Source organism: Corvus brachyrhynchos, unplaced genomic scaffold (genome assembly GCF_000691975.1).
Source record: "Corvus brachyrhynchos isolate BGI_N302 unplaced genomic scaffold, ASM69197v1 scaffold14, whole genome shotgun sequence".
Taxonomy (NCBI): Eukaryota; Metazoa; Chordata; class Aves; order Passeriformes; family Corvidae; genus Corvus; species Corvus brachyrhynchos.
Genome location: NW_008239110.1, coordinates 7,416,159 through 7,441,186, shown reverse-complemented (window position 1 = coordinate 7,441,186; position 25,028 = coordinate 7,416,159). Strand labels below are relative to the sequence as shown.

Here is a 25,028-nt window from a genome sequence, read left to right as displayed (position 1 = left end):
TGAAAACACATGCACTACAGAAATAAAAGCTTCAGAAAAAAAAAGCAGAAAAGAAGATAATTATTGAACTGTTTTTAAATCTTTTGAGTTGAAATACAAGTGATGTAACCAGTCAGCCAGTGTAAGCTCACATATCATTCATCGCTGTTTTCCCCTCTCAAATCCCAGCTTCTGGCTCTGGGCTAGACAGCTTTTTCAGCTCCTCGCCCTGCTCTGAAGCAGGCAGAGATGAGAAACACCCAGCCACCAGCAGGACCGGGTTCAACTGTTTCCCTTTCCCTCCAGCCACTCACCCCACAGAAGGGCAAACACAAGTTTTTTTCTGGGACTGGACAGCCCCTGTCAGCACATACATTTTGGAGACTGACTATTCAATGCTGCCATCATTTAAACACTGCCCCATCCAATACCTGGTTGACGCGCCCAAAGTTGCAGCCCTCCACCACAGCTCCTGCCCAAGTGGGGAGCCAGGGCCCTGCTTCTCCAGCTCCAGAATAACCCCCTCTCCCCAGGATTCTGTAGTCAACAAAAATACCAGGGCAAGGCACAGAGGGAGCCAGAGGTATTTATATACTGTATCCTGACCAGTATCAGTGATTCCAGTATCCAGAAATGCATAAACCTATCTCAGAAAAGCCATCTGCACCACAGAAAAATACCATGCTTCAAATTTTGTCTAAGCAGCTTTAAGCATACAGTGTGCTTTTCTAAGCCAGAAATAATCTGTAAATAAGAAGATTGGTAACAGGTACACAGCTGAAGGTCTCCTCTATGACAGCTCAGTCACTGCATACTGTGCTAGAAGCAGGTTCTGTTAAAAGAGAAGACAAGCACTCAAGTATTTGGCAGTGTCCCCTCCCATGCACGTATCAAGAACACTCCCATATTATTGTGGCTAAACCAAGTCATGGGTTCTGCTTCCAGACCTCAGCTGTCCCTCATGCTAAGACTGTCAACAGAGCTTATAAAGTAATAATATTAATAATAATGAAAACATACATACATTCATAAAGAGAAAATACCTCTTCTGCCTCATTCACAGTGATCTGAATCTTCAGTTATTAGAGAAAAGGAAGGCTTTTGTTTTTATTTGTACAGAAGCACTAGCCCAAGTCATTCTGGAAAAGCAAGCTCTAAATATCTCCTTGGCAGCCGGGGAAATACGACACCAAAGATCACATACTATTTTAAGTGTAAAAAAAGTATAAAATTTTATTTGACAAGTTAGCAAATAATAACATTTCATTATTCCATTACAAGGAAGTGTAGTTGAGTTATAACTACACTACATGAAAGTTAATTCTAAGGTGAACAATCTGACCTACTAGAGAGTTTAGAATGTACATGTCTACTGTATCTAGTTTATTTTTAAAAGGTATTTTGTACAACTAAAAGTCTACTAGGTGTCAGACAACTTCAAAAACATCTAACATAGCAAGCTTCAGAACTGTTCTTTTCAGATGATATCATCTTTTTTCAGAGATAACTGAAGTTTCCTCACAGCTTTTAGCAGCTGAAGAGAGCTTCTGCTTTTCTGCCCAGGACAAGGTTTAGACATACTTTCTTTTACAGTGACTGCAACCTCCTTTGTTTCCTTTTGTTCACCACCCTTTAGTTTGACGTGAGTTGCCCCTTGCTTCAATTTCTCAGTTTTTCTCTTTAATTTCTGCACCTAAGAAAAAAAAATTACTAATTAGCATGTTACGTACTCCGAAGACCCACAGCTGTAGAGCTGACTGGACTTCTACTGAAGTCCAAACTACAGGTGTCTAAGGGACATTAAAGAAAGAGAAAACTTTAAATTTAGTAACCTTGCACAGTTGTCTCACTGTAACAGAAAACTGACCTTGCCCATACAGAAACCACAGAAAACTGACCTCACCCAAACTCAATTGGTTTTTGAATCCCATCGCTCCCTAACATAAAAATGCTTGCTTGAGAGAGATGGAATATCATCTCTTAATAATCTATACTTACAACAGTCTCTTTCCATTTCAGATTGTACTACCCTAATAAAAAAACCAAAGAACAAATAAACCTCTAAAATGTATACTGTTAATTATCGGTTACTGGATCTAAGCAGCTTATTTTGAAGCCTCCTTAAAAGAAATGGAAAACAGAATAAATAGGGTTAATTGCTAAAGAATGTTTTTTAAAATGTCAAATAATGAGTCTTGACTTGCACTTAGCATGAAAAGGTCACTTCCCAATGACAAAATTAGGCTGGAAGCATTCCAAATGCCAATGTAGGCTTTAAGTCCATTTCTAAAAATAATTAACTTTAATTGCATTCTAGAACATACTATTAACTGTGAAACACAGAGATTAGCATTGCACTTTTAGTGTGGCAGGTTCTAGAAAGAGAAATATGCATCAGAAATATTAAGATTGGTCTGTACAAAATACAAATAGAAATGTGTCAGTGCAAAAGCACCAGAAAAAAACAATATAGGCCAAGGAATTAGAGGAATGGCCTGTATGGATAACCAGGGCATGATGGACAGTAATCATACAGACACTATTTTCAGCATGACCCTAAGGGGTGTGCTCTGACCAGGCTGTACCAGAGCACAGAGGACTTGCCAGAAGATCTGCACACCGATAAAAGGCAGACAATAACAAGGTTGCTCCACATTGTATGTGCTACTCCTCATCATCTCAAAACAAAGGCAAGCTGTAGCCATAAAGATATGCAAAAGAAAGAAACAAAGGTGCAGTTGTTGTCTACTGTCTTAGGTTCCTGAGGATGAAGTCAGCAAGACTTTGAGGCAAGGAGTAACACTAATTGTTGGCTCTTCAAGAATAAGAGTTTTATCAAAAAAACCAGTAGACATTGCCAAGAGAGGCAGCGAGGACTCAGCAGTCAATGTCCTTTTGTCCATATTGCTAACGTGCAAGTCTGACACATCTGCTATGACATAAAGCACCTCTATGCTTGCAATTACACGGACAATAAAAAGTTTAAGTGAATAAACTCTATCAAAAAATGACTGGGAATAAAATTGGTCAGATTTAAATTAACTATCACCTCCCCGTTTCATAAAGTCTCACACTGAGTTTTATTTTGGCTCCTGTATAAGCAAAGTTCTCAGGTAAGTCTATTTGTCTTGAAACATAAGATGAAAAAACAGAAAACAATCAGAACTATGGATTGAATGTTTAATCATATGCTCCAAACCAAATTGCTACAAAAGAGTTAAGCAGTTCAGCTACAGAAGAGTGATTTTATGTAGGCATGTCTGAAAAGTTGTTATCTATGGCTCTAAACTAAATAATGACAGAATGAGGACTCACTCAGTTTAAGGGTTAAACAAAACTGAAAGGCTTGTCCAGCTATTATTTTTGGAGAAGCTCTGGTCAACAGACTAATTAATAAAAAAGCTTCAATGTTTCAGTAATATAAAAGACACTTAATCCAGTCTGTAAAGGAATTACAGCTTCCATTTTCTCACTCCCCTGAAGGACAAGATACAAAGGAATGAAATTTCAACAGTTTGTCTTAACACGGTGAGCAGAAGTGACAGACAGAGCAACCCAACTCTGTATTGCAGAACTGCCACAGGGCAAGAAGCTTTCCCACCAGAATACATTCCTAACTGCCAGTTGTAAGCACTTTTTCTTGATTAAATGAAGGAATTGGAGGTACAAGAATATGAGACAGCATTCTAATTATAATCACCCATACTGGAACACCGTGGCTTTAAACAGTCCAGTGACATTCTAGCTGATGACAACAGGAGGCAGAGTTGTGGCAGCCTTTCAACTAGAATGTTACTAGCTAGAGACTTTACATTTCATTCTTACAGTAGCCTGATGCTTTTTCAGCTTGGATATTTGTTTTCTTTTGCTCTCCATTTGTTTTACAAGGCAATCCAGCTCCTGTTTCAGGTCTTCACGAGCTTGGAAGTCTTGAGTCTCCTGTATCTGCTTCAGAAGTTCTTGATGCTCACTATTAAAGACAAGAATGGCAATCTAAGTATTCATGATATGATATCTAGGATTTCTTCCTGCAAGAGTTGCTTCTTCCTGCAAGAGCCATTTTGTGCAGAGTACAGAAATTTAGCATTATTTCTACCCTCACACAATACATACTAATCTGGAATATATTAACTGGAGAAAAGGAAAAGGTTTTCCTGTGAGTCTGATTTTCTTGTTCCAAATTTTTAGCTGATGTCCATCTTACTTCTCCTCTTCCTACAGGCATAACAACTACATGTGTAATAGTGTGCAAAATGAGATTTTTGAAAGTGAACAGCACCTGTGAAGTACAACATTTTCACTTCCTGCACAATTTAGCGTAGACTTTGAAGGCTTAGTGTAATACACAAGTATTTTTTAAACTAGTACATTCAAGTTACAATTTTTCTGACAAATTATTCAAATTTAAATATTCTACTCAAAAAGTTTTACAGCAAAGTGGGCTGCTTAATTAAACTAATCAGATTAAGTAAAAGAAATTGTGTAGATCTTGATACCCAGATACCTGAACAAGTTGAAGCCAGAGACCCCCTCTTAGATAAGTAATCCCTTTACAAAAGACAGAGCTTCTTTTCTGACTTTTGAGTAACTGCTTTTCATTGACAGTTTAATTGAAGAAACTGGTTGTTGCTATAAAAAAAAAAGCCTGTCCTTGAACTGCCATGAGTAAGACAGACATTGCTTTTTGAACATGCGATTGCTTGCCAGTTTAAATTTTGCCACATCAAGGATTTCGAATCAGTGTCAACATCCTAACTGGTTTAATCAGCACATCCTCCTCTGTTCAAACCACAGCTCATCATGTTGGCATGTCTGCTACAGCCAGCTACAGAGCTTTGGTCCACAGTCCCACAAGCCTGCATTAATGAAAGATGCCTAAGAACACAACAGGTTGTAATCCACATTTACCTGCATGGCTAGAAAGATACATACACTCCCACCTAAAGTGTTACCTTCTTCCACACCCTGCCCATTTTCTGGCAGGAAACTGTCCCTCTTTCACAACCCCCTTACAGGACCAGCAGGTTCTCCTGCTATCAACAAGCAGAGGGTATGAGCACCAGACTGACTCAGCACAAAGACCCAGCAGGTACACTGGTAAGGAAAGAACACAGAGTGAGTACAAAGGAACAGGACAGATGTTGTGACAGGACTATTCATGCCGGACCTGTACTAACCCATTCCACCACCCAGGCTGACTGCATCCTGCAGGCCTACTCAATATTAGCACCACCTTTGCAGCCTTCTCCAGGAGAAAAATTTTGGTTTATTCTGTATATCTCACAATATGTTTAAAATTTCTAAAAAGCACAGGTCTGAAAGGCTTTTCACTTGCTGCAGCTATTACTTTAGTAGCAGCCTGTTTAAATACGGGATGTGGAAGCAGAAAAACAAAACCAGTGAAGCACCAGGACAGAAAGAATTTTTTGAAAGAGAAAAATCCTATCAGTCCAGCCTGCTCAGGTCATTCTGTCAACAAGAAGTCCTACAGCTAAAACAGGCTAGGCTTGTCTGCAGCACCCTGTCGCTTCTCAGGGCTACCACTGAAGTCACGGTTACACACAACACCAGGGATGGGTACTCACGAGCTCATTTGGCCCAGCTTGTCTTCTAAGGCCAACAGAAGGTCTGAAAAGCTCCTGGTGACAGTGGGTGATGTGAAACAAGAGGATTTTGAAAGTGCACTGTGTCCTGAAACCCCAGACGTAGCTCCTCCTTGTCTTCGTGACGAGATACATGGATTGCGATGCTTCATAATATGCAACACACTTTGTACATTTGCACTGACAGAATGGCTGGAGCTGACAGACTTAAAGAAGACTTATTAGTGGCTTACAGAAGTAATTAACAACTACAGAGCCTTACTCAAACTGTAGATGCCACTTGAGTGAGAACAGTGGTTTTCACCTACCTTCCCAGCCACAAAAGGTAGTTCACCAGCCTTTACATGTAATTGTGAAAGCTGAATTTTCTTCATTGTAGGATTTCTCTGCCGTAAGCAAATATAAGACAAGAAATTCCAATCTGCTGACCCAAGAGTACAATCTTAAACTTTTTTTTAGTAAGTAAAATTCAAGTAAATACACAGTGAAATGCATCACACCTCAGTTTTCTTCTGGTTTCAAAAAAAACAGATTTCCCTCCTGTATGTGTAACAAGTAAGAATTTCCAATAGCTGACACATGTAAATTTTATTCCATATGCATGTAGGAGATTGTTTAACAATTAGGCTAACATTAAAGGAATCGAACCTTTTTTACTTACGTTTTCAAAAGCACAGTTGCAAAATTTTGACTGATCTGTAACATGCGTTGCAAAATAAATTCTCTGGATTTCGGCTATCCCCCCAAAACACACCATCTTAAGATGCTGAGCTAAAACTTTGGAAACTAATTTTTCCAGATAAACTGAAAGGCAGCTAAGACAGGACGTGGGGAATGGCAGTAAGACTTTAACAGAGATAATTGTAAAGCTGGTAAGGAAAGGTTTCCAGTGATGTCCTATCAGCCCCAGTACCATTTTAATTAATGAAGGAAAGAAAAAAAAGGGAGAAAATGAGTTATTTGGCACTGTTTGTCACTTTAGAAGTGGAGCAAAGTGCAGCAGATTAATCAAGTGCCTCTTACATCACCATTTTTCACAAATTCCAGTCTCTGTACAAGTCAGATGCTATCAGCAACAGTATGCTAATAAAAATTTCCACATTACCTTCCTAGGTTTTTTGTTCTTCCCATTTTCCTTTTCAGGTTCACATTGAGATGTTACTGAAGACATCAAAATTCTGTTTATATCAAATCCATTTTGAAGCTGTGGCAATAAGCAAAAGAGAAAACAACCATTTAATGTAATATTAGCAGTATGGAATAGCAAGGTTTAATTAATTCTCTCTTTCATGCTTGGGTAAGAACCAATTAAGGGCACTATTAACTGTCCTGCTTGGAAGGCATAAGCTACTCTTAAAAACTAAACAGATTACTAGGAAGGCAGGGTATCAGGCAGATCTTGCAGCTCTTAGTATTCCTCATTTTCGTATTCAGCTGCACTAGCAGCTGTATTTTTCCACTGTGACAACCAGCAACTGAGATAAACCAATCCTGCCACATGTTGAGGATCTGATAATAAAATCCAAATTATATGAATATTTGGCTCTTACAATCTGGGGACAGAGAGAACTAAGCCTGTCTGTGTAACACTGAGGTCAAACCTGCTGGACAATCCTCAGATTGCTCAGTGGTTCAAAGTTGATATCAAGGCCCATGATAAACAGGATGATAATCATTCCCAATTAAATGTAGGACAAGGACTTTGTTTTGGCACGTGCTACAGTTCTGACTAAACAATGCTGGAGTTCCACCACTAAAGTGAGAATATTCTGGCTTTTGTGTCATCAAGGGGAAGTGAACCACACCATACCCTGTGCTTCCCAGCCCAGATCCAACAGACCGAAATCCATCCCACAGTGTACTAATATGGTACCAACACTAGTTTAGCACTCAGTTTACTGCACCTAAGTCCTTTCTTGAGCAAATGTTTAGACTATCTGCTCTGGGAAAGTCATTCTTACCATGTTTTGCAGAAGATAAAATCTCTGTACTAGGCCTTTTGCTCTGCAGCAGAAAGCAGTCTAAGCAAGAAGCCAAAAAACCTACCAGTTTTCAACTGTGTCATTCTTCTGGATTCTGGAAGTGGTCAGACATCTGGGCTACAAATCTGCATGTTATTTAAAGCTTCCTGGACTGATGAAAACCCATCATCCTTGGATGAGGTATAAAAGCTGACAGCAGTGATGAATTAAATTAAGGCATCAGCTTTGCTTAGGTTCTTCCAATATTTCTCTTCAGCACTGCACCCCCCACCCCACCTCAAGAGAATTCCCCCACAGCTGGTCTCTCTCTCAAACTGGCTGCTACTTATGCACAAAGTGAGCTTTGGAATATGACTACTTTGCCCCTTTAATAAACAATTTCTTTGATTTTGCTCTCTTTGGCAAATAGTCCTCTCTCAGATGGATGGTGGCCCAGCAAACTGATTATGGCTTCACAGAATAATGAATTGTACAAGATCTCATTTGATGAACAACATTTCACTGGTTAAGGTTTTTTCAAGTATAACCCTATGTATTAGATTTCTACAGTCTTAACAAAGGGAGGAAAATAAACATAATAACCAACCTCACTTGGGATATAAGGTTTCATATGTGACCACTTTTGAGTTACTGTAAATTAAGTTTACCTGATTCAGTTACAGATTTTCTAGAAATTAATTGTCTACCTGGGTCACTTAGAGCAGAGTTGAGGCTGATGAACTGTATCACTAATACAAACCCAAGCAGAATCTTTCTTCATTGAGATATGCAACACACCAGGCAAGCTTTCTAATAAGTAGTTTATAACTGGTCTAGGTAGTGTTCCAGGAGTTCTGCCTGGGTAGTAAATATGTGGAGTTAAAGTGTAATGAAAAAAAGAAGGGTATTTTGAACAAAGAGAATAGCTTTCTTCAGTACTAAAAAATAAGGTAAAATAAAATCTTTTCAGTCTACCTGAGCAGTTTTATCTTGTATTAGCTTATGCTGATGCTCTTCTTTACAAAGCTTTTCTTCTAAGTGTTTGATCTTGTCCTGAATTTGAAGGCAAGAATGATTAGTCCCACTTCAATTTGTCATGCTGAATCACAAGTCTGAAGGAGCTCGCAATTGTAATGTGGGGATAAAACTGACTGTAGGAATTTTTAAAGCCCAGATTGAAAAAAGACTCATGCATACAAAGCCAGGGTGGCATTCAGTCAGGTATGCTTTAACAGAGGTAACTTCTGCAAAACTTAGTACTGTTAATAGTATGCCATAAAATTAAACCAAATGACTTTCAGACTGTCATTCCATGCATGCTTACTTCGGCAATTCTCTGAGTAGCAGTAAGTTTAAGACATTCTTTTTCTAGCACTTCAAGCTTTTCAAGTTTTGCATGCAGTTCCAACCGGTTCTGATCTTCCTCTTTCTGAAGCTGAGCCCGGAAAAAATAAGCAAGAATGGAGTTGGAAACTGACTGAAATTGTTTCAGACAGCAAAAAAACCCACCAAACCACCCCACACCACAGTAAAGGTGTTTAATTAGTTTAAATTCCATATTTTTTAAATTGCTAAGTGATGAAAAATACCAGGCAGACAAAGACAACTTAAGTTTCCAGCAGCTTTTTTGTCTACCAAGTGTACAAGTAGTAGCATGGTTTTGCTCATTAGGAGTTCCACCCAGGGAGCTTTTCATACAATTCATTGAATGGTTGTCATCAGTCAGAGTAAATTGCTTCTGTTTGCTAGCAGCCTGAGCAGAGCTGAGGAAAAACAATGGCCACAAAAAACTTTGGATCCTGCACATTTCTATACTTTTGAACTACATCGCTACTTTGTTATTATGCTAAAGGACTTCACCTGTTGTTGTAAAATCATTTTCTTTTCCAGTTCTGCAGTACAAACCATTTTTCTCATGTAATCCAGCTGTTTCTCCAGCAGGGAGCAGCGGGATTGTGCTGCACTTAACTGCACACTTGCATCTACAGAGAGAAACAAGACATTCAGTACAGCAAAGGGAGCTACACATTTAGCCAGACTGTCATTTCATTGAGGAATTCTGTCCTCGAAACAGGCAAGAATAGTTCTGTTAGTCAGAGCAAGTCATGTGGTTAAAATGTATTTTATATATAATCACAATGTTTTTTCAAAGCTAGTCCCTAATTTGAATTCCAAAGGGATGAGCACTGCAGTTACTTTGATTTGTATCAGCAGATACCTAACCAGAATCTGGTTTCTTCTCTTCTCCTATCTTTTCTCAAGTTAGCAGTGTTGTGTAAGCAGCTGCTTGCTTATTGTAAGAGTTAAACATACCACCTGAAACATGCTTAGTCTTTAAAATTGCTTTATGGCCTATGCATACTTGGTTTATATATGTAAGAAATATCTCAACTTGATTCACAATTATCAAGCTCCTGTTCCTCCTCAGTTCTGAAGCAAAAAATGAAAGGGGGCTGCATTAATTAGCAGTTTTTCAAAACAAAACACTCCCTAGATTATACAGTCTTAGTGTTGCTGTGGCTACACCTTATCGCTCAAAAGAAATACCTTTCCTCTGTTGCATCAGCTCTTGATGGGCTGTGTTCTTCTCGTAGGATCCCTGCTCTAAGACCTTCTTGTACTGAGCAGCTGCTCTGGAGAGGCTGCACAGGTTATCTTCAGCCTGTGACTTCTCCAGCTCTAGACGGTGGATTTTTTCTTGCAGAGTTTTCAGGGCTGCCACTACAGCTAGCAAACAATGCAACAGCTACACCATAAGTAACAGTTCCTATTTTGATGATGATCATTATTATTAGAAAACACTTCAAATTACAATATACTACCTAAATTTTCTTCCTAGGATCACTCCCAAAATTAATTATATTCCCCAGCTGTACACTAACATATGCAGAGCATACATGGGAGAAAATGGATGTGTTTCCTGCATAACTGAGGTATGAAGCTCTGGCCCTATGCGCAAAACTATTTTCCAAATGGCACCAAGCACAAAGAAATCATGGCAAATAGAATATAGTAAACCCTGGGGCTTCTCTTTAAATACAAGGAGAGAACACAGGTATCTAAGTGAAGTCACAAGTTCTGATGTAATGCAACTGGCCTGAACAGATTAAAAACAGAAAATGTGCTCAGAACAGGGGGAGAAATTAGGTACAAAGGGACAATTTAGAAAAGGGTACATTGTTAAATACTTTATTGTTTCCAAAGGTAATGTTTCAACATCTAGTATCTTGTATTTGATGATTCTTTAAACCATAGAAACAAGTCTGGAAGATTTTGCTTTCAGCCTCAAATCAGTATGTGTCAAATTACACCAAAAATAAAAGCTGCAATTTCAGCTATAAGAAAAAGTTTGCTAGGTCTCCATAAAGTATATACACTTGTGGAAGCTTAAGACATGTTCTGTAACAAGTCAAGTTTATTTTCTGACATTTTGTAATTTATAGCTTCTCTATTCCAAACTCTCTCATCAAAAGAATACCATCAAATATTGCTACCTCCTTAATAACATTCACCACCTTATCACAGACCTATTAAAAAACAAAAAAAAAACCCCAAGCCAAACAAAACCACACAATAGCAAAAAACAAACAGCAAACAAAAACTCAAAAAAACCCAAAAAGCAAATACCAGATAGCAGAAAGATGAAGTAGGACCACCTTTTCCATCTTTCTGTTGGTATGCTAAATATTTCCTTAACCACTTAGCTACATAACACTAAACTGATCACTGTAATCCAAAAAGCCAAAGCTCTGTATGACATAAGATTACTACAGAAATCATAGATTTTCCAAGTGAAGAGCAATGATCACATGCACACTCATAGGCTATGTCTGTGCAATGTTGCAAAGTTGTCCATGATAGTAAGTCTGAGTATGGGTATCCTCATGATTCCCCAGGCTCTCCAGACATGTTAAGCCACTGAGCATTTGCCTTGTGAGCTCCAGAGAGCAGTCCCCCACTAAAGCACATGAGAACCATATTTCATAGGGACTAACTTTCATGCTGCTAATTTTCGTGGGAGTCTGAATTGTTCAAAAGTTCTCCCAAGGAAACACACCACGCAAAAAAAAACCTTAAAGTGATTTTAAGCTGGAAGGAGTCAAATTTTGCACTATGCAAAGCCAATTTCAAGTCAGGGTACCGTACTAATGATCTTTTTTTTTACTGTATTTGAAGTCATGAACTGCTTCTACTAAGTTTGAAGCATTCTCCTTTGCTTTCAGAGGAAGTCTGACGATTTTAATTTAAACAAATTTCAAAGCCAAAGTTTACAAGGATGTTAGAAGACTTGCAGAGGTTTCCATTCTAGACGTATGACTTCAGGGAGACTACTCCCTCAGGACACATATACATCCTGTCTCAATGTCAGACTGATAACTGCAGCAAGTCATTGAACTCAGTAAAATAGGATGGGGAGTTTGCTCAAGAGATTTCACATGGAACAATTAAAAAGACCATTTTAAGGACCTATTTTGGCTATACCTTGGTTATTTGGGAGAGAAGGCCTGTCACCAGCAGCAGCTGCCAACTTCTTTGATTCTGTATAAACAAAGGCTGCAGGAAGCATCTGATCTGGTGGCTGAAGAAAGCTTCCTATGAAACTGTTCTTTGATTCAAAATCCATAGCCTGTACAAAGAGAGCTATTTAATGCTATTATTTCTTTAACAGTCTCTTTTTCAAAAGTATGTCACTGGGCAGTCCCTGGCTCTGTTTATATTGAACCAGATCATGTGCACCAATATAATAATAATAACAGTAGTAATAATAATAAATAATAATAATAATAACAATAGATAACAACAACATCAACAATAATAATAATACCCACACCCCACCAGAAGAATCCTGTCTTTTAATGCAATTCCAAAACACTGTCTTTCATAACACTTAACATAGCTTCCTTTGACTGACCAAAATTTTCCAAGGTTTTTCTAGGTGCTTTCTAATAACTTAGGCTGATTTTTGTCCTTTTAAAACCCAAGTATTAACAGAATTTTCTACTAACTGTTTTACAGACTTCAGTGTCTTTAAGTGCTCCCTCCAGAGCAAGCATTCCGAGTTTTACAGCTGGTTTCCATTTGCAGCCTCCTTAGTGCTCTTCTCCCCTTCTTTTTTGATGTAAAACCAAATTACATATGGTAAATAATGTACCATTATTACATAACAAAGACATAATTCTCCATATTTAGTGTTGAGATAACATGATATTTAATATGCAATATCTCCAGCATTATCTCCATTATTAGGTGCATGTTTTAAGTCCTGTTTCTTCACTCCCTTTCTGTTCCACCCTTTCACATTCTTTAGTTTATGAGTAGCACATTTGAAGACAGTTCACACCCTGTCAAATAGCAATTTTTCTTGATACACGAGACATGGACAGTAAAATGTGCAGAAAGGGCTTTAGGCTAATACAACCCCTAGGAAGTTAAAGCAAGTTTGAAATCATCCTGCAGCTACCTATCAAAGTAGTATCAAGCATTTCACTTGATACAGTGTAAGTAGTGAAGAGTCTATACAGCTTCAGCTAATAAAAAACCAGCTTATTTGAAGGTTCAGTGATATAACAATTATGATATCACCTGTGTTTAAAATACAAGGCATGCAACTGGAACAGCCTTCCTGCTTGGTAAGGCTATTTACAGATGTTAGTCCCCAAGAAAATCACCCAAAGGAGGTATCTAGTAACAGGAAGAAGAAACAGACAAAGACTGGAGCCTGCTGATGAAGCACACCCCACAAAAAGCCATTCACACTGGGTGGCAAGCAGAGAAAAAAGTTTCCAATAACAAAAAAAGTTTCCAGGAACACTGCTCTTACAGCCTATTTCAAAGCCCATATAAAAAAACCCAAAAAAATCATCTTCCAGCCACACTGCCTCTTCAAGGTATGCAGTAAACTGAAGGCAAGCAGAAATCCGTCCTTCTTCCTCCAAGTTGTCATCACAGAGACATCAACAAGAGCATCTCTTTGCCAGGGCTTGCTTGACTTGGGGCCTCCCAAGCACCACCACTTTTGTGTGCTAACAACCCCGAGGTCCCACCGTTCAGAGCAGCCCTGGTCCCAAAGAGGGGGTCTATCCAGGCTACCCTTGTGCCACAAGTTTTTTCCATGGGGTCCCGCCGGCATCCTACCCAAGGCTCTCAGTGCTGGGTGGGCAGCAGCAGCCAGCCAGGCACTCCACCATCTCTTGCAAGACATCCCATCTGGTGACCCCACTGTGTTTATGGCCACAAAAGCTGTTTATGGGCCTCCCTACCTCTGTCCTAAAGGACTGGGAAAGACCATCCAGGGACACCTGACCTTAACAGCTGGCCAGGTCTATTGACCATGTCCAACAGCACAAGGGGCAACGGCAGTGAAAGACACAAAGCAGGGAGCAGCAGAAACCTCAGCAGAAAGTCCTGTGGCCACAGAGGTGGTCAGGGACAAGACAGGAGAGGAGATGGTCCTGGCATGGCATAGTGATCAGCATGGAGTTCCACAAAATAAGAGATAAGCAAGACTTAAAAGTTTTCCTGCTGCTATTCAACCCCTTTGCATTGGTGATAAAAAAGACTAGCAAAAAAAAGTCCATAAAAATGAGCATATGCACAGGCAAGAAGTTTCCTGCCACTGCTGTGAATAAAGGAAGGCAACTTTGGAAACACCAGAGGAAGAAGGTGGTTTTTGCTCACACCATCCAACTTTCTGGCAGTCAGCATAAGTGGAGACTTGCTTTTCCAACATCCTCCAGTGGAACGTGGCTCCCCCACATGCCTGCACAGCTATACATCAATTACTTTCCTTATTACTTTCACATAAACAAGTTTTGCTGTTTCCAAGGAGATGGGTCTGTGGACAGTTGTAAGGAGGGCAGTGATCCGAAGCAAATAATGAATAATGGAGGGAATAAAGCAGCAGAAAATTTGAGAGTTTGTGGACAAGCTCAGTAATACAAAGGTGGGGGGGGTCATGGGGGATACCTATTTGGCAGAAAGGGAAATAAAAACCCTTTTAGTTCTGCAAGTGAAACCAAAGGGAAGTGAAAAAGGCCAGCTCACCTGCCTGGTGGTGGTGATTCAGCTAATCCGGTGTGGGCTTCAGCACAAAACCCCACAACTTTGCCAGCACAGCAGAGGGTAATACAAACCCTCCAGCTGGAGGGGGGAGCTCCCCAAGCTGCTCCTAAGAGCACAGGCTCAGCAAAGGGTGTGAAAGGAAACACCACAGGACCGAGACACCTGTGTTTGCAGAAACTCTGCTGCAGACACGGTTACAGACGCCTTGCTTTACCACAGCTTCCTCAGATACAAAGGCTGTGTGAAGCAGCTGAGGGAACGGTTGCTATAGTGCTTTGAGGCTGCGTCAGCAGAAGTACTCTGGTAGAGTTGCTCTGATGTAGATGAGTCCTAATATCTTAGCAGGTAAATAGCAACCATACTGCACAGGAGAAAAGTCTACAACCCTGCAGACCTCAGGCAAGGAGATGCACTCCAGGAAAAGGATCAGGTCACTCTACATCAGCATCACTAAACATCCTGGCCACTTCCAGCCCACTGCAACAAGAAACATATCAGGAAATAATGAAGTAGCTTGACGTCTGTTTGAACGTCAACTGTCCTACCATCAACTTCTTCCCCCTCAAGTATTTAAGCTTCTATAAAACCATCACAACCAGGTTTGCTTTTTAAAGTCTTATACAGCAAGCTTAAACCACTCTCTTATTCCATGCTGCCACTGCCGTGGACACCTGGTACACAGCCTAGAGAGGTGCTTTAAAGCAGATATTGCTTCCCAAACAGCAATGTTTGTACTAATGTAACTCCACAAGGCTTAGGGGGATTTAGCACTTGAACAACACTCGTTAAAGCAGCCAGAACATCGTTGTTTAGACAAGCCCTTGGTTGAGGAAAGCAGTGCACTCCTTCAAGTCTGGGCAAGAGCCAAGGGAGAAGTATGCATATTGAACAGAGGCTGACAAAATACCCCAGTTACACGCAGAGGGGAGGGGAAGAAGGAAGAAATGCCGCACTCCCACCTCAGCAGCCTGCACCACTGCGGTGAGCAGGGTGAAGCACTTGTGTTGTGCAGGTCATATCTGGAGTCAACACTGGCCCTTTGGGTTTTTTAAAGAGAAATGGCCCAGCCTCTGTTGGTGGATGCAGTAGTGATGCTCAGATACCCGGTGTTATTTTACCCAGAAAAATACAAAGTAACTGGTTCCAACAGTGGCTGCATCAAGCATGGGGTAACTTAGTTATGCCCTTGGGCTTGCCATGCGTCCCTTCCAACTTGGAATATTCTGTAATTAAACATCAGCCTCGGCAAGCCAGCTATGTTTTTCTCCAGGTCTGAGCTAGGAGGCTCATGGAGTTCTGTGCCAGACATTTGCAACCCTGTGCATGGTGCATGATGCCAGGCACAGTACATTAGATCTGGGACAGGACTGCATTAATGCAAATACTCTGCCTACCTCTTGCCTTGCTGCAGCTGGAGTGCTCATCCCTGGGGTGAGAGCACAAGAAAAGCTGGTCCCTTCAGTGGCACCACTTCTGCCTCTTGGCTCACCATCACATGCAGGCTGAGAGTGAGCTTCCACAAAGTATGCTGGGGAGCAATCCCACCATCAGGTCCATCCCTGTATATGTGACTTTCATGCCTCAGAAGAGAGCAAGCAAACTGGAGTTTGGTGCCTTAAGACAAACAGAGAATTTCCCATTTCATCAGAGGCATCTAAGCACTAATATGATTTACCTGTTTACTGTTTCTATTTACTTTTGCTGAATATGGCCTGCATTACATGCTAGAGTACTGGATTGGGGTGCTATAAAAATCAATTGACATTTTAGTTACTGCTGTCTGGCCCAAGTAAGCATACCAACAGTGGAGAATTACTGAACACAACTGAAATCCCAAGTGTTACAGAAAGACCAGTTATGAGTTCTTCACCACCGTTCTCCCCTCCTTTCTGTTTCTCTCCTCCAATGCAAGCCACATCATTACGAAGTTTTAAAAAAATGTCTCCTGAAGTGAAAAGTCCAGAAACATTTTGCCACATACACAACTACATCTCATACTGTAAAGCAGCATATGGAAAAGCTTTTTCCACATGTAAACTATAGCAGGCTCAGGGAATAATGCTGGCTTAACAGTCTCCCAAAAGATATACACTAAACAAATAATGCGATAATGTAAGGGATACTTCCACTAAATTCTCTGATGTTTGTTATCTCATATGGACACTGGTTCATTCAAATTGCTGTGAGGGCAGCCTTTTAGAACCAAAGAAAGAGGTGCTGTCAGAACACCTTCAAAGAGGAAAAAGAAAAAGCAGATCAAAGCATTTTTTAGAAAGAAATACAAAGATGTCTATCTTCTGGCCTGACCTACTGGGCATGCACAATTTATAGCGGGTTTTTTTGATAACTAAAAAACAAAGTCTCAGATGAACCAAAGACTGATTCAGTGTTTATGTGACATAAGAGAAGTTCTAAAGAACTGCCTCAACACGGCTATACCAAGAAGCTCCCAAAATTCTGGCTGCTGCCTTGTCTTCTTGAGCCAAGCCTTGCTGGCTAAAGGTTATGTGAGAGGCCATTTTTGTGACACAATCCAAATTGGTCTATTTTTTTCCCCTTTCACTTTCCTTTGAGAACGGAGAGAAAAGCTTGGTCAGCTGTACTAGCTATGCTGCAACACTCAGCTGTCTGCCCAACAGACAAAGAACAGCCCTTCTACAGAGAAAAAAAAGAAATAAATAATGTTGTGGGCAAACTGCACTGTTGTTTTGGGAACACCCAGTCTCTAGCATCCTGACACAACCACTTTAATCAGCCTGAAACACATGACATCGCTCAGAACATATCTAAGTAACTGATACTCCTGTGTCTCCTCTAATCTAAGTGGGTTAGACACGAAATGGTGGCAGCTGCAAAACTAATAGGAAGGGAAACCTCACTGAATCAATAAAACATTTCAATGTGGTTTTTAAGTTATGTCAAGTTCCACTTTACATAAGTTTAGAGCAAATGGCAAAAATTTATTAGAGAAATTAAGGAACCTGGGAGTGTTGTGAAAAACTGACACAGACAAATCCATGGGAGGCAGCTTGTTGTACAAACTGCGAGAATACACACTGGCAGTCTCAGAACTGGATACATAAAGGTTAAGTTCCCAGCTCCTTCTTTGATACTACTGTAGCAAAGCCCATCCATTCCTGACTATCAAGTCTTCTGCAGAACTTTCATACAATCATTGTTTTTCATTCTTGGAAGAAAAGGAAAAGAAAAAGCATTCTCTGTTTTCTCATGACACCGTATGTACTGTCAAGTAGGATAAAACCTGGCATTTTAATGAAAAGCCAAACCACAAACAACCCAACACATGCCCAAAACTCCTAAGACTTTTCACTGTGTCAGCATTTCACTTCTAAGCATTCACACGGATATTTCTCTAGTTCCTGTTTGCTAGAGAAAAAAGAGAGAACCAAAAAAAAAGAGGAAGAAAGAAAACGGAATGAGTTACACGAGTATTTTGTGAACAAGGCAAAGAAACAACCTGGTGGAGAAAAAACCTGTGATTTTTTAACAATTTTTTGGGGAATAGATTCTAACCTGGCAGTGTATCAAGCATGCAAACTTGGGTCAAAATGTTATTAGAGTTTTGCTGCTTTTTCAATGAGTACAGCAGACCAAATTCCTCATTCAATTGAGCCTTCATCCAAAAGTACATGATACACCCACAATCAACACTTTGTGGGGAAATCGAGTTGGTGCAAACTGCTTTAACTTGTACTTGCAGATAATAACTGAACTAGGCATTTAGAGGAGAAAGACTGCAAATTCCTATCTAGTAATAAATAATTCCTATCTTAGCATGAAAACATCTACCCTGTAATACAATGCTATCAAAATAATTACATTTATATATCTTTAATCAGTCCAAAGTAATTAAACATAATCTTTTTGTAATAAGCATCAAACAAAACCCAAATACTATAAATGGTCACTAATATACTTCCTCACTTCACCCACAGTTCTGTTCTTATTCTTTCATGTACCTTCTGTTACATTTGGGTTTTGTCCCTCAACTCCTCTCTCTTTACTGTATTTAAATGATCCTATAGCTTTGTTCCTTGCCCTTTGCCATTTGATATTCTTTTTCTCCCACTCCCTCTTCTAGCATAAAAAGCTAGGATTTTTTCAAAGTAAAAATACCCATTTTCCACCCCTCCCCCCCCCTCCCTGCTCCAACAAGAGTAACTATCAAGTTCCTTCCCTTTATACTTAAGATCAGGTTCCAACAGACGCTGCTTGCTCTTAGTACACTGACTGATGTGGAAATTGAAGGTGTTCTCCTCAGTATTCCATATGAAGAATGTAAAAAGCTACTTTTTATGTTCACTGTTATTTCCTGCTGATGCCATCACACTGTCTTCCATTCCTGCGGATGCCATCACACTGTCTTCCACATGTAGTTTGTTTAGCTTAGTGTCTCCTGATAGATTGGAAGGCAGGAAGAAATTACTAGCTTTGGCTATAGACCCTTGACAAAAAAAAAGGAAGGCTTTGCTGTTGTGGAAAGGGAAGGTTTTCAAGGGCAACTGACTCCAGTATTCAAGACTGCATCTGTGCACAGGCACAATAATTAGATATTAGAAAGACAAATGCAAAAAGGAAAAGGCATATTAGGGTAGGGCAGAGCAAATATAAGGGTGGATTGAAATGACAATCATGGTGAAGAAATGTAAGAGGTAGGGGATTATTATTGCAGGTGTTGACTCATTCACAGTAACCCCTTTTACTGCATGATAATTTTCACCTTTTATGTCTCAAATATTTATTGGTATCATTGAAAGATGGTTTTGAATGTTGCAACTTGCCCTCTAGGCAGATGAAACACACAGACTGTGTCCCCACCGTTGCCTTGGAATTAATTTTTAAAGTAAACTTCTGTTTTTACCAATATTTTCTCAGGGAAAGTGTCAGTCTCTTCATCCAACATCCTTTAACCTAGCCTGAAGATGGAGTAGGAGGTAGATTTTTAGACAGATAACCGTAAAAGCTTGACATGGATGAACAGAGAAACACAAAGAGGGTAATTATTCATAGGATTTGTCTCTTCTTACCAACTACCACACCTACATTTTTTCATATATTCCTGTGCTGCCGATAGCTAGGCACCTGGCAAGGAACAAAAACTTCATTCTGCATTTCTACATCAGGCAGCCTAAGAAACAGAATGAGAAGGAAAAAAAAATTGTTAGCAAGGAAAAGATAAGTTTCACTCCAGGCAAGAAATTATTCCCAAAATCATATTTTGTCAGAAATAGTTGTCTTTTAATATGCAGAAAAATTGCAAGCAGATCTCAGTTAGAGCAACTCCTTAATCTTATTTTGGAGACCTATTTTGTTGAAGAATAATTTTAAATAATATCATCTGTTTATATGACTCAAAATAATCATAGCAATTCCAACACATCCACATTGCACATCCTGAACAAGCACAATATCCTAGGTATTAATGACAAGTAGTTTGTATATCATATGGTATAAAGAGTATTCAAAAATGCAGAAATGGTTTTATCACTATTTTTGCCCTGAGTTGCCTGGGGAGACTTAAAACAGTCAAAGCCGTTACTTGTTTCAAATAATCTGTATATTTAAACTTGCATGACTTCAGAGATACAGAAAAAGTAAATCTGAGTAAGATGTTACAAAATCCTGCACAATGTTGCAGGTAGAAAACTAACTTCAATTGATTATTAAGTTTTTAATAGGCATTTCTTCCCTATTAACTATATGCCGTTTCTGAATGCAAGGAAATTTAGTGGATCTCTAGGTTCTTGACTTCGATTCTTGCCGTTGTGTGTGACCTTAATAAATCACAGGGATGGGACTGATAAGGGACTGATGCTCCTTTCAGCCTCGGGGCTGAGTGTGGTAACAACAGGCTTACATTCCCTGCATGTAAAAGAAATGCAGGTATAGATCCAAAACAAGCAGCATGCTCAGTGAGGAGCTAACAAGAGCTCTGGTTTGGGGTAAAGAAACTCTATGAACATTGAGGTGTGTGAAGTCCCACCCTGGTGCTTGCCACCTTTATCTTCTTTGGACTCAGAATTTGGAGTCCTCTTCTGGCAGTGAATGCCAAAATCTGTTCTTTAAAACAATGAATAAAGAGTCCCTGTAGCTTTTCTGGTCTGTGACTTCATTTCATGTGGCTGCTGGTCACAGCATTTTTCTTTGTGTTATTGCTGGAAAACACCAAGGTCGATGTTAACAGCCTGCCAAAGGTGCTTAAAGGGCCTTTTGGGCTGTCAGCAGATATAAAATTCCCAATGAACAACGTTCCTTTTCTTTTAAAGTGCAGCTGGAGGAAACAGTGTCCACCTTCTCTGTGCTGCTACCCAGTGGTCAGAGCATTGGCCGGGAAGTGAGAGTTCCTGAGGAGCGTTCATGCCTCATCCCTGACCACCACGCTAGACTGGGAGGAGGAAGAGCAGGAAGGAAACAGGGAGTCACCACCTTTTCGTTTGAAGTTATGACCCTGTTCCAAAAAGCATGTAAGTCTCGAACAAGGACAAGGCAGCTGAGGCAAAATGCAGAGTATAACAAGGAGGTGTCTCTCTCATCTAGTTCAATCATCAAAACATAGTCCTGGGGTTAATTTATGCATTTTTGTAGTAAATAGTTCCTGGATAAAAAACAGCACTGGCTTGGGAAAGTTATCAGAAACCAGGAATAAGTGCCTACAGCTCCCTGTGTCACCTTCCTTCTCATTCACACTAGTGCCACACATTTGCCATCCTTTCCAACAGGGTACAAATTCAACAACTGAGGTGATGGATGCTTCCCTTCCATTTTGCAATCCTCCTGAGCACCTGGGACACTCTCCTGGTAGTTAGGAGGTGTTGATGTAAATGCCTGTGAGCTAAAAGGCAATTTGTTAATTTCTGGGTTACTGTACTGAAGGTGAGCACTCTACCAAATACTGCCAGGCACTGAAGCCATCTGTGGCTACAACAGAAAAACCTGACTTGCTGAGCTTCGAGAGGTTTCACTCAGCAGGATCTCTCTTAGAGCTGCTTCACCTACTTCCTAGATCACAAATGGGAACAAAGGGAAGACAGGTTCCAAGATGCACAGTCTTGGGCAATTCTGAACACTTCCATCCAGAAACAGATTAACAAGAGTTCAAGTGGCTGCTCAGAGGAGTTTTTGAGAACTGCACTTGTAGTTTACCCATACTGTTTTCCTAGTCCTCAGTGTTTCAGTTTACATTTATACAGTTAAGTGGAGCGTAGTCAGAGAGTTGGCAAAGCACACCAGGACTTTAAGAGGCCCGTAGTTCTGGTACATCATAGCCCAGCTCTTCTCAAAGCAACCCACTCTCCAGCATAAACTATTCCACAGACCTTCTGCATGAAAGATTTGGTCTTCTAAGAACAAAATGGTGTCTAATTTACCCATCCCTGCTGTGTTTGTGACCTCTAAGGAGGCAGGGTGGCAGGGTTTGGTGCAAATATACACCTGCAACACATAATAGGCCAGAACACATTAGATGTAAAAACACATGCTCAGAAGAAAAAAAAAGGCCCCATCTTCTCCCAAATATAATGGTTTGGGCTTGACACAAAGCTTGAGCCTGTGTTCAAAGGCAGTAGAGGAGTAGCCTCTGGCTTTCTGGTGTCTCTTTGCAAAACATGAGTTACAGAACTTTGTTTTCTCAGAGGGTAGCTGTGAAGAAAAATGCATTTTACTGTGGAGTACCATTTATTGTGGCAACATGCCAAACCCCCGATCTAAAAAGGGAGGGTGAGCTTTTAGAAGAGAGTCATCCCATCCTAGATATTTAGCAATTGGAATGAAGTAAGGTGTAAAGGAGAGCAGTTGAAGGTATGTAATTTACAATGCAGTTCCTTCTAGACTGCACAAGTTTTACTGTGTTATTATTAGTTCTCCAGTATATTGACTAAATGCATTCTGGAATAAAGTGCTCTTTTGCAACATACAGAAACTGGAACACACTTTTAAAAGTAAATATAATATATTTTAGATCTTAGAAAAGACACTAATACAATTACTAGATACTGTATTTTCAAACATAATTCTGCTGTTAGATGTCATGGCTAAAGAAGTCCTTATCTAGTTAAAAAAAAAAAGGAAGTTGATAAATCATGAAGGAAGGAAATACTGAGGTTTAAAACAGCCACAAATTTGTTTTTCTTCAGCTTATCATTTTGAAAACTCAACTGCTGTAATTCTGGATGAGTTGCCAGATTGTTTCCTTCATAATTCTGCACCTCTCTTATCCATTCTTCAGGGATCAAAAACAAGCATATTAACTTCAGTCAGTGAACACGCAAATCAAACAAACACATTCCCCTAACTTCGGGCTCTGATTAATTCCACTGGTAGCCTTTGACCTTGATTTCCACAATGACTTGCCGTGCATAAAGAGGCCTGACCTGGTATCAGAAAACTGCAGAGATTTGGTCTGGAAAAAAATAAAGCCATCCTCATCACTATTCCCTAAGTACTACATTAAAATCTATAAAACAAAGGGCTGAAATCTGAAGTTTAGGCCTTGGAGCCAGTTTCACAATCTGTTTCCTGTAGCCAGAGTTCATTTGGAGCCAGTGGAAAAAACAGCTTCTAAAAGATAAAAGGCAGTACTGTGACTTTCAATCAATCTTAGCGTTCAGTGCATGAATATAGCTGTACCAAAGTCTAAAACACCAAAGCTCCAGTTCTGATTCTGGTTCAGTCTACTGATCTTGGATGTACGTAGTCATTGTCAGAGACACCCAACAACTCATGATGAGAAAAATAAGATCTAGCCAACTTCTGGAGATCAAAATTTAGATAGAAATAAAGCAAACAGATGTGACATGCCCATTCACAGGAAAATGGGAGACCATAATGAGTGACAACAGAATGGGATGGGAAGCTGAAGTGGTAGCTAATGTAAAAACAAAACAAACAAAAAAACCCTCCAACAACATAAAAGGCACTGGCAGAACTATTTTCTTTGAACCCATCAGTTATGATGGGTGGAGGCCTCGAATGCTTAGAGAAGTCAAGACTCATATTTATTACAGGTAGTGATGATTTCAGCAGATACATTGTTCACGAGGGTGCCAAGGGCCTGGAGGAAGCAGCTGTGTGAAGCAGTCCAGGCCTGTCCACCCGACCAAACAATGGCAATGCAGTCTCCTTGCAGAAAGGATTTTATGCGAAAAAAGAGACTGGTCTTCCTTGAAAGGTACAGGTAAATGCAAGTTTTAAAGAAACAGTTCCAGAAAACAAAGGGATGTCAGATGAAGAAACCAGATTCTTTACAAATAAGAGAGCTGTTGATGGATGGTGTTGGGGAGCCAGCCCAAGCTCTGCTCCTGGACTCAGAAGTGGGTTCTGCATCTTTCTGTGGCATAAGACTAGCTTGTTCTGCGTTGACCTTCAGTTTTGAGATCTGAATTTTAAAATGGGAAATGTGTATGTGAGAAGCTAAAAATAATTGTGCAAGACCCTATGTAGGCCCAGTGTCCTGTTTCTAATTAACTCCCAAGTATTCTTTTGCCTTTCTGTATATTCAAAATCGTAGTTTCATGATTGCTTCAATGTGACAGCTGCAAACAGTTCTGCCCTTGTTTTCCTCTTTTCTCTGCCAAGAGGTGAACTGGATCAAGGAACTGACTTGGCTGAAAATTAAAATTTATCAAAAACAGCACCTTTTTTTTCCCTGCAGGAAAAGCAAGGAAAACAGCAATACCAGCCTCTTTAGTGGCAGATTACGCTTAATCACAGAACGGCTGAGGTTGGCAGAGACCTTTGGAGACCATCTGGTCCAACCCCTCCAGTCAAGCAGGGCCACCTAGGGACAGCTACCCAGGACCGTGTCCAGGCAGCTCTTGAATATCCCCAAGAATAGCAAGTCCACAACCTCCCTGGGCAACCTGTGCCAGGGTCTGGTCACCCTCACAGTAAAAAAACGTGCTTCCTGATGTTCAGAGGGAACCCCCGCTGTTTCAATTTGAGCCCCTTGCCCTAATACTGTCATTGGGCACCACCGAGAACACCCTGGCTCCATCCTCATCGCACCTTCCCTCCAGGGACATATAAATGTACGGATACATACACGGGTAAGATTTCCCCCCGAGCCTTCTCTTCTCCAGCTTCATCAGCCCCTGCACGACTGGGATTAAAAAAAAAATCCCCTTGGATTAACTTGAATAAAAATACCGCGGAACTGTTGCTCAATGTGAATATTCCGGGGATTTCCCCCCGCCAACCCCTCTTTTATCCCAAGTGATGACGGGACTGCGTTTCCCTAGCATCGGCAGTTTTCCCCTTCCCGCTGACGCGCTAATTTAGGCTACATCCCAGGCTCCGCCTCTGGCACGCTTACGCGGTCGTTTACAACACGTGCGTGCTTAAGTGCTTGCCGGTGCAGAGCTCTGAGGCAAACCCGCTACGGGGACTGCTTCACCCAGGCTGCCGC

At 40.4% G+C, this 25,028-nt stretch overlaps 1 protein-coding gene across 5 annotated transcripts; it reads right to left on the bottom strand.

Annotated features, from left to right (window-relative positions):
- Window positions 1-1,183: 1,183 nt before the first annotated feature.
- CEP57L1 (centrosomal protein 57 like 1) lies at window positions 1,184-25,009 on the bottom strand. Of its 5 annotated transcripts, XM_017739723.1 has the most exons (12): window positions 19,670-25,009; window positions 16,000-16,219; window positions 12,026-12,170; window positions 10,091-10,270; window positions 9,404-9,525; window positions 8,868-8,978; window positions 8,519-8,596; window positions 6,688-6,786; window positions 5,891-5,968; window positions 5,565-5,788; window positions 3,805-3,949; window positions 1,184-1,672 (listed from the first exon to the last, which is right to left on the bottom strand). In XM_017739723.1, the coding sequence occupies exons 2-12, from the start codon at window positions 16,027-16,029 to the stop codon at window positions 1,457-1,459; spliced, it is 1,428 nt and encodes a 475-aa protein (XP_017595212.1). In that variant the 5' UTR covers window positions 16,030-16,219; window positions 19,670-25,009; the 3' UTR covers window positions 1,184-1,456. The 5 variants fall into 5 exon arrangements, with proteins under 5 accessions (XP_017595212.1, XP_017595216.1, XP_017595213.1 ...); XM_017739727.1 differs by lacking the exon at window positions 16,000-16,219 and having other exon boundaries at window positions 19,654-25,009; XM_017739724.1 differs by lacking the exon at window positions 16,000-16,219.
- Between the last annotated feature and the right edge of the window lie 19 nt (window positions 25,010-25,028).